Source organism: Lonchura striata, chromosome 1, assembly GCF_050655825.1.
Source record: "Lonchura striata isolate lonStrDom1 chromosome 1, ASM5065582v1, whole genome shotgun sequence".
Classification (NCBI taxonomy): Eukaryota; Metazoa; Chordata; class Aves; order Passeriformes; family Estrildidae; genus Lonchura; species Lonchura striata.
In genome coordinates this window covers 25,740,195-25,749,941 of record NC_140703.1, presented here as the reverse complement: position 1 = coordinate 25,749,941, position 9,747 = coordinate 25,740,195, and the positions used below count along the sequence as shown (strand labels likewise).

General features: G+C 39.4%; 1 protein-coding gene across 5 annotated transcripts in view; it reads left to right on the top strand.

Annotated features, from left to right (window-relative positions):
- The first annotated feature begins 75 nt into the window (after nucleotides 1–75).
- CFAP44 (cilia and flagella associated protein 44) overlaps nucleotides 76–9,747 on the top strand; it is a 62,466-nt gene continuing 52,794 nt past the window's right edge. For all 5 annotated transcript variants that reach the window (XM_085591079.1, XM_085591078.1, XM_085591084.1 and 2 more), the window contains exons 1-6: nucleotides 76–161; nucleotides 4,966–5,033; nucleotides 6,711–6,888; nucleotides 7,875–8,037; nucleotides 9,037–9,139; nucleotides 9,455–9,671. In XM_085591079.1, coding sequence (XP_085447205.1) covers nucleotides 4,991–5,033; nucleotides 6,711–6,888; nucleotides 7,875–8,037; nucleotides 9,037–9,139; nucleotides 9,455–9,671 — 704 coding nt within the window. In that variant the 5' untranslated portion in view covers nucleotides 76–161; nucleotides 4,966–4,990. The remainder of the gene's footprint in view (nucleotides 162–4,965; nucleotides 5,034–6,710; nucleotides 6,889–7,874; nucleotides 8,038–9,036; nucleotides 9,140–9,454; nucleotides 9,672–9,747) is intronic.

Genomic DNA, 9,747 nt, shown 5'->3' with positions numbered 1-9,747 from the left:
TTACTTTAAAGAAAAAATACGAACAATCCAGAGTAGAACAACCACCGGCCCTTGCAATTGGCCCGATAGCACCGCCGACCCGCCCGCTGGCTCCGCTCCCCGGGCGCTGCGCCGCCGCCGCGGTTGCCTGGAGACGGGAGCGGGCGGCGGAGCGGGCCCAGGTATGGGGCTGCGGGGCGGCCGCGGCCGCTCCGGGCCCGGGTACGGGGCTGCGGGGCGGCCGCTCCGGGCCCGGGTACGGGGCTGCGGGGCGGCCGCTCCGGGCCCGGGTATGGGGCTGGGGGGCGGCCGCAGCCGCTCCGGGCCCGGGTACGGGGCTGCGGGGCGGCCGCTCCGGGCCCGGGTACGGGGCTGCGGGGCGGCCGCTCCGGGCCCGGGTACGGGGCTGCGGGGCGGCCGCGGCCGCTCGGGGCACAGCCGCCCCCGGCGGGCCCGCAGGTGCCGTGGGTTGCTCCCGGTAGCCCCGCTCCTCACGCCCCCGCAGCCCCTGTGTGCCCGCACCCTCCCCAGGGCCCCGCTGAGGCTCCCTCCCCTGCCCGCCCTGCAGAGCGCCAGGTGCCCCTTGCCTGCCCTCTGCTATCCCTGCTACGCAGGAATGATGTTCTACGGCTGGGATAGACCGTCCCGTACTTATGTGAAATGTGGGACTTGTTGGGTTTTCTTTAGTGTGTGTGAGGCAGTTAATTTTATTGCCTGTTGCATTTGTGGTACTCTTCTAATGCTCATTTTTATGATTTTTTTTTACGCTGTAAGTTAATAAGTAACTGGTGATGTCACCTGCTCTTATTTCTGCTTAGTAAAAACCTGGTAACCTTTATTCACAGGGCAGGCTTTAATAGACTTGAAACTTTTGCTTGCATGTGGCAGAGCTAGGATATGTGGATCAAACAGAGGGCTACTTTAGGTGTAAGATTGTAAATTAGATTTATTTCTCCTAGTGAAATAGGAAAATACTTTGCATGTGTGCAACATAGTAATAGCAGGGAGAACGATAATATGGCTCCAGCCCATCTCTTTTATCTCTCTGATGAGGGAGAAGGGAGACAATGGGGCTATGATAAAGAAAATGTGTCTAGATCCTGCTTTGTAGCTTTATCCTTTCTGTCTCAGTCTCTGACTAGTAAATAATTTATATACGTCACTGCTGTGAGAATTGATATTTTTGTTATTCTCCTTGCTCGCAAGTCTTCAAGCTGTTGTAAGAGCAGCCATATTCTCTAGTACTTCTTATTTTTATCTTGGGATCTTGGGTTGATTGCCTAAACTGACTTTTATTACTAATTTTCTAGTGCTGATGGATAATGATAGACAGCACTGGTTTCTATGCCTGATTTACACTTGGATATTTTTCTTTCTGTATATAAACACTATAAGATTTTATTTTTTTTTAACAAAAGTAAGTTTTGCAAGACCCTCCTGTTTGCCCATTTTGTACTCATCAGTGGCCCAGTGAATTGCTGATGTACTCTGATGTGGTCTGAAAGCAAAAAGGAGTGCTGAGAGAGATGTTTGCTGTTTTTCAAAAAGAAATGGAAGATTCAGAAAACTGTGCTGAGGAGACTGTTTGAAAGTGAGTTAAAAAAACAGGACTTGGAAGATGGGAGGAAACCAGACACTAGCAGAGCTAGACTTGAAGAAGATGCCTCACCCTGGAAGAGATGATCAGTATGGAGTTCCTCATGGCAAACACCCCTCATGAAACCCAAATGCTGCAGCTGTGTTTTAGACCAGTGCTACCCCCAGGTCAGAAAGAGCAAAGAGTGCAGCCTGGAAGGCTCACAGTGCAGTGCTAGGAGGAATCAGGATTGGAAGTCCTGGGACAAACTGAGTTCTTTCATGTGGAATGAAAACAACTAAAGGAATAATACAATTTCTCCTGAAAGAAAGACCAAGTGTTCTTTTTTAGTTTGTTTTTTTTTTCCATTATTAAGTAAAGCTTTTCTACCAAAAAATTAACACATTTTGGAATGAACCAGAAAAATAAATCCTGCAGGAGTAGCACAATGTAGAGATAATTTTTTAATCTCTTGCTTATTGCTGGTATTAATAGCACCGCAGTTTTATTCTGCAGTAATAGTTCCCTATAATTTCTACATAAACTGAATTAGTGGTCAGAACTGGTGATCACTCTTCTGTGGATGTAAAAGCTGATAGGTGATGTCAATTCAGCACACTTAAACAGTTAATAGTGGGGTAGAGACAGCTTAAAATAACTGTTCGATATGTTCTGTTTTCTAAAGTAAAACTTCAGGCTGCATTTTGATCAATATTTAATTTCCTGTATTTTATGCAGTTGAAGTGTCAGTCACAGTGTTTATGAAGGCAAGAACTGTATTTATGAGGCTTACACATTTAAACATCTTTTCTGGAAAGAAGAATAGTGTAGGATGAAATAGAAAGAAAGTGGTGTCATCTCACTGAATTTGTTTCTGTGTTAGCAAACAAACACCCATTTGATTTAATTATGCTGTATTTTGAATAAATGAGACAATTGTCTGAGATGAGAAATCACTTAATATTCAAATTTACTGAGAATTTTTGAGCGGCTTCCATATATAAAGATTCTGCGTGGCAGCAAAATTGACAAACATTTAAGTTTTAAAATAGCTGAAGTTATATAACTGAATGAACGCATTTCTCCATTCTGTGGCTTTTGAGAACATAGCTAAGAAAAAGGCAATTTGAAAGAAAGTGGAACTTGGCTGAAATTCACAGTTTGTAGCACTGTCCACTGAAACAAAGATAACCTGAATTCAGTCCTGACTTGGAAAGAGTTCCTGAGTTCTTGGAAATGATGAAACTCATGTGGATCTGGTACAGTATTTCGAGTCAATGTCTTGATTTACCAGGATTAGGAGGAAAATGTACTGCCCTGGTCAAGCATTGGCAGAAAAATTATGATTGCTGACTTTTTTTTCTCACTAGACTTGTCACACCAGTTCTACTTGTCTCTATCTCAGTTTTCAGTATCAAAAGGCTTAAATCTTTCTGATTTAGGAAATCTGTTGCAAAAAAACCTGCCAACTCCCCCCAGGAAAATAACATTCAGAGAGATGCATGCCTTTGCCATGGTGAGCCTGCACAAGAGTTTTCAGGATCAGCCAACTCATGAAACCCAGAATCTACAGCCAAAGTAGACACATTATCCCCTTGAACCTCTTCTGAGTCCTTAAATTCAGAATTTGCTTTGGCACAGTGCTTGAATGCCATCACAAAAATGTGCACAGTGGACATTGCAGTATCTTTCTTTAACTAGAACCTAGATATCAATGCAAGCGGAAATGTTCATATCCTCTTTCAGCCTAAAGCATTTTCCAGATAGGAATTAATTTATAATGAAAACTATTATAGTCTTAATTTTTAGAAGATAAATGATTGCTAATTACTTACAATAATTTGAAATTTTATAGCTCTTTTCTCTGTGGATATCAAAACACTTCACTAAGATGGGTAAGTATTATTATCTAATTTTTCACAGGAGATAACTGAGACAGCCAGAGGTGAAATGGCTGATACAAATTGAACACGTCATTACTGGGTTTGGAATTAGAATTCAGTCTCTGAACACTCCACTATCTATTTATGCAAATAGTCTATAACTATTTCTTCAACTTCAGTGATAACAGTTGTGTTACCCCATTACAAACTCATGAATTTCATTTAAATATATTGAGATATATTTCTTCCATGTTTTGTTTTATTTTCATTTGTTTTATAAATGTAAAACTTTCTGCTTGTCTATTTTCAAGTTTTTCTCAGCACTCCTAAGGGATGAAAGTTCATTTGTAATTCTTATGTGAAATTATGCAGGAAAGTCAGATTCTGGTAGATCTCAGGACTTTCGGATGAAGATTGGCTATATAACAATAAGAATGACATATCTGAAATATTTCTTTGTCCTCTTTGTTCTTCTTGTGGGTGGCATTTTGTTAGAACACTTTGCCTGTCCTGAAATATCAAAAAAGCCTGAAATTCCTCAAAATATTTTTTTCAAATGGATTCTGACCCAGAGCTGGAAACAGGAAATGAAATATTAGGGACTTCTTAGTGGTATCAAAGTAATGATTACAAATGAAGAAGGATTTGCTTGCATCCTGTCTATATTTATTCTGAGTATTCAGTTTCTTTATATACAGCTTCTGAATTCTCTGATTTTGGATGGTTTTTTCATGCTGTAATATTGATGCAAAGTTGCTCCAATGTGCATTTTAAGGTGTTTCATTTGGAAATGGAGAACACTTATGAAATCAAAAGGCAGAAAAAAGTTAGAGTGTTAGAGTAAGAGCATGCTTTTTTGCTTCTTTTTGAGGCTTTTGTAAAAATGGTCAGTGTGTTTAGTTTTTATATGAAAATTTGGACCATTCCACTTCAGAGGAAAATAGTAACAAGTAAAAATTGTAGCACTCTGAAAAAGATGATCTAAAAGATGAAAATCATAAGGGGGAGTGGTGTTATTAAGCTGTTTAATTAAAAAAAAATCGTGTTAACTTTTAAAATTTGTTTTCCATCATCATAAAATGTTTTGAAGAAAGTCCTTTTTTTCTTAAAGATTAATCTCTCTTGCTTTTCCATTTAAGACGTAGGTGATCTTAGAATGTCTATTTCCAGTTATTTTTGTGAAGTCCACCACAAAGGTGAGGGAATAGCCTTGTTATCTCAAAAGCAGATCTCATTCCAGTACATTAAAGAGAAGCTCAACACATTTAAATCATGTCAGTTCCCACCATTACACAGTATTTAGGTGAAAGTCTTGCTGTAGCAATTTGTTCAGAGCCTGGAGTCCTAAAACCTGAACCAATTAATTCACTCTGCAAAGTAGGACATATCTTTGGGTTTTCCATATTTGTGTACAGGCAGAAGACAAATAACATCTTTGGGAATCTCAAAGCATTTGAGAGGAAATGAGAATGGTCTAAATGGCAAATCAAGGCAACAATACTAAAGATTTGTCTTTACCACTGCCAGGGAGAGAGGACATCCACCTTTTCCAATGGAAGGGGAACCAGCAGAAGATGCAGAGGCAGATCTCAGTAGTGAGTATTTCCCTGTTATATTGTGACTTCAGTACTGAACCTACAGTAACTTCTGCCTTCTTCCACCACTCACCCCTTTCTTACTTCAACTCCAGTTCCTGCTCTTGGTGTTGCCAAATTTTATTTTTACTCTGGTCATGGTGAAGTTCTGGACTAAGCCCTGTGCCTGCTGTTCCTGCTGTGCCTCAGCTCTCAAAGTCCTTCCCCTGAAAATTCTGCTTAGACCTGTCTCTGTAGGTAATACTGAAATCAGACTTTACCAGACTTTTTCAGTCAGAGGCCAGTATTTTTCTTTTGAACATATTTTTCATCTTGAAATGCCTGTCCAGTGTCTATTTCAGGTGTCCTGCATGTCATCTAACACACTAGATCCAGGTAGCATGAATAACAAATCCACTTTGGAAGGATTTTTTTGATGCATTGCTGCATTACTTTTGGCATTTGTTTGATCTTACTATTATGTCTTTTTTTTTTTTTTTTTTCTTTTTTTTTTCTGTTATAAGATGTGTTTGTTTCTTTCCTTCTCTTAAGTTTTAAATTGCTGGGTTTTGGAAGTAAATTTCTTCTGACAAAATGCTAAACAGCAGGAAGTCTGTTGTTGGACAGAGGAGATTCTTTTACTACTACAGAAACATATATTTATTTACAACTCTATATTTATTTAATATGGTATGTATGAACAAATTAGTCAAAGGAATTCCTACCTAAGAGGGTGATACCAATTATACCTTGCAAAAGAAAACAAAACTAGTGTTTCAAGGGAATCACCAACTGGAAAGGAACAGGAGGAAGAAGGGGAGCAGGTGGAATCAGACATTGAGAGCATTGCTGAAAACTGGTGTTCACTGAGGAGATGTTGGCACAAACTTAAAGCCCCCAGTACTTTCATGGGTTTTAGTTATTATTAGGAACAGCCAACAACCTTAGACTGTAGTCAGTTACAGTGATTGAATATTTCTTCTCTGTTTCAGTTGGCTTAACTTTGCTCTTTGCCTGGCTGCTCTCTGACCCCTTTGCTTGTTTCTCATGGCCCACCTGGGAGAGAAAACAGTCAGGACAGCATGAAATGCTTACAAAATAGATTTAACCTGAGATAACTAACTGGAAACTACTTTTTGTGAGTGCTTATGACTAGTTGGAAGTCAAGTTGACAGTATTGTGCATTGCAATCTAGTGAGAAACTACACTGGATCACACATTAGCAGTTTGCTTTCTTGAGGACAGTGGTGTCTTCTGGTGGTCCATTATAGGAGGTTTTAATAATTGTTTTGTGTAACAATATGCATTCAATATCTACTGAAAACTTTAAAATTTGTTTGGTTTCTAAAATGGAGACCTAAATATCAAGCAAACCTCAACTGAACTGCTATAGTAAGTCTTATGGTTTAAAACCCAGTATTTTTCAAATGGTCTCAAAATTTTTCTTGTTTAAATTCTTAAGTTTTGAATATTTACAGTGAAGTTTTTAAAAGCCTGAGGAAGTATTTGTTGCAGACTGTGCCAGGATAAGTAGTTACTAAGACATGAAACCCTTGTTTTGAGCTGTGAGGTATTGATTGCTCTGTCAAAGGGGGAAAAGATTTATGACTCCTTCCCTTTTACAGTTAGGTGCAAATATCAGCAACTAACCCAAAACATATGGTGAATATAAATTTCTGTTATGTTCCCACTTGTGAGGTGGAGAAGAAAATTTGGACGATGAAGATAATAGTCAAGAACCTTCAGAACCACAAAAAAGGCCTGAGGAGGTAAAAAAGAAAATAGCTGAAACCTTCTTCTACACGTATGGAGACGTATATTCAGGACCATATGTCACTGACGACACTGAGATACCCACTGACCTTCTTATTTTTAAGTATCCTTTCTGTTGAGCTTGTGTAAATTCAAAGCTAATGGTATTTAATATACCTTCTCAAAATTGTATTGGTCAAATTTGGAGTAGCCTTTGTGGCATTAGTGGGATACCTTTGGTTGAGACACAGGTAAAAATCCTGGGTGAATTTAGTCTTAAGTGTTGTCTTGACCTCATAAACATTTCTTACTGGGCATAGTGCTTCCTATCGTAAGTACTCCTGAGAAGCTAATGTCACCAGGCAGAAGACTGGTGTAAGAATACGTCCTGCAAAGCTCTCCCTTTCTCTGTAGCAACACTGGTGTTCCCCAAGAAGCTGAGGGGAGGGCAGAAGATCTCCTGTGTGCCTCGTAAAGGAAAAGTGGGGAAGAAACCAGGTAGATTTGTGTTCTGGTGCTTAGAAGATCTAAACTAATGGAATGAAGGAGGTGGTGCCCATCAGTTAAGAGCTACAATAAACTCTTTGGTAGGTATGGTCAAGTAGGGTAGGATAAGATATGTGACTTATATATGCTGATGGTTTTCTCTGCAGACACAGTTCAGTTGCTATTGGAGACTGGATTTTCCCTTTTTTACATCTGCCTGTAAACAATTAGAAGTGAGCTTGAAAACTTGCTTGGTTTGATCTCTTGTCTGTAGAACAGCTCCTGGTAATCTGATGCACATCTTTTACATTTCATTTGAAATGAGAACATGGATAAAACATTAATTCCTTGCCGCTCCAAATGATCAGAAGCAAGAGATATACCCATAGTGGAGGTGAAAAGACGGGATATGAACTTCAGTAGGCCTTTAGTTGTGCCTTCCTTTCAGTTATTGAGTCAAGATATATTTACCTTCACTGTGTACTGAAGAAAATTATCTCCTGCCATCAGGCTTAGTCACTAGTTTCAGTACTCCCATTTCAGTTTCAGTTTAAGCATTTTATTCACTTAGTAAACTGTTTAGAAAGCCAGTGTCTAATCTTTTCCTTATTGCACTGTTCCCAGACATTCTTTTGGATATGACTGTACCAGACCTGTAAACCTGATGATAATGGACAGAGATACTGTGGGGTATATAGCAGGCAACCAGGTGGTCCTCCAGAACCTGAGAACCAAGTATCAGAAACACATCCGGAGCAGCCATGGCGGTGGCATTGGGTTTATCACAGTATGGCTTTGTTTCTTGTTTAAGAACTTCAGTTGCTTTCTAGGAAGAAAATGTTTGCATGGTTGTGGTTGCCAGATATGGGAGACTTCATGGCACATTCATATACATAGGAAGTATATTGTATTGATTAAAGGAATGTATGGATCATGCAGCATGGGCTTCTCATCCCATCAATGCAATTGGCAGAGAACAAGTATCTGCACACATTAGTCCCAGGCTCAGCTACCTAAAAGGACTGACAAGTCCAGCTGGAATTATTTTTACATTCTTATTTAAATATTTTGTCTCATAGCAATTATTTTATTTTCTTTTCCAACACTTCATCTGTCCTAATCACAACTGATACTAATATAGAGTCTTACTTGCAATTAAAATTTAGAAAATCAAGCTCCCACACAAATGAAGAGAAAAGCATCTGGTTTCACTCTAATAAACTTATCAAGAGCTTGTCGTCTCAAGTTCTGTCTCTGAATTTGAAACACCTTACCCTGTGAGAACTCTGCTATCTCTCAGTTTTATTTCACATGAGCAAGGCTTTCCAACTACCAGCCTCAGACTGTCCTGTTTTATCATAAGTAGCCTCTTCTGGAGAATCAGTGTGCATTTTTACACCTTCAGAGTTGTGTCATTCAGGCTAGCTTTTCTGCAGCTTTCTGCTGAAGTAGATGGCTTCTGACACAAATGCTGCTATGGAAAGATTAGATAGTGGGTTGAGTGAAGTAGGGATAGTAACAGGATGCATCACAAAGCAGATTGTTTCACCTATTGTTATGATTCCACAATATATGTGGGATATACCATTTTGTGCGCATAGTGGCTTCACTCTGATATTTAGCAATAGGTTGATAGTTGTTCAGAATAAACACACAGAAAAATGCAATCTAATATTTATGGCTGTATGTTTTGACTAATGAGTGAGTGAATACAATAACTCAATAACTAGCAGAATAAAGACAAAGGTGTTATTACAGCATGCAACAGGACTTTTGCTTTTTCAAGGCACACCCTAATAAGGACTACTTTGCAGTAGGAGAAAAAGGAAAGAAGCCAAATATTGTCATCTACACATATCCTTCAGTGAGGCCCTACAGAATACTGAAAGGTAGTGTAAAACATTCTATTTTCATTTTATACAGATGGACTAGTGTTTAAAGATCCCAGCAGATGGAGTAGTGGATCATTTTTAGTTTAGAATAAAATAGAATTTTCTGATCCTTCACAGCAAAAATAGAAGACATTGGTTTCAAGCTTTTTCATTATTGCATGGGAAGAAACTTCTATTTCATAGAGATAGCTAACCTAAAGCGATTACCTATTGGAAAAGAAATAATTTCAGTGAATGTTGAGCTTCTTCTGAGTAGATTTTTGTGTTGTTTCTACCTCTTTCCTGTGTATTGGGGCTTGTACATTTCTTTAGGTGGAACAGAAGTAGCCTATGTTTTTGGTGATTTCAACCGTACTGGCACTTTGCTGGCCAGTGTTGGGAGCAGCCCTGACTACATGTTGACTATCTGGGACTGGAAACAAGAGGAGACCCTGCTGAGGTCAAAAGCTTTTGCACAGGATGTTTACAAGGTCATGTTTTCTGCTGAGAATGAAGAGCATCTAACTACAGGTGGATCAGGACACATCAGGTAGGTTTGCTGATTAAGATTAATACTTAACACCTCTGCAGTCATAATACATAGGAGATGACTAACAAGCATGTAT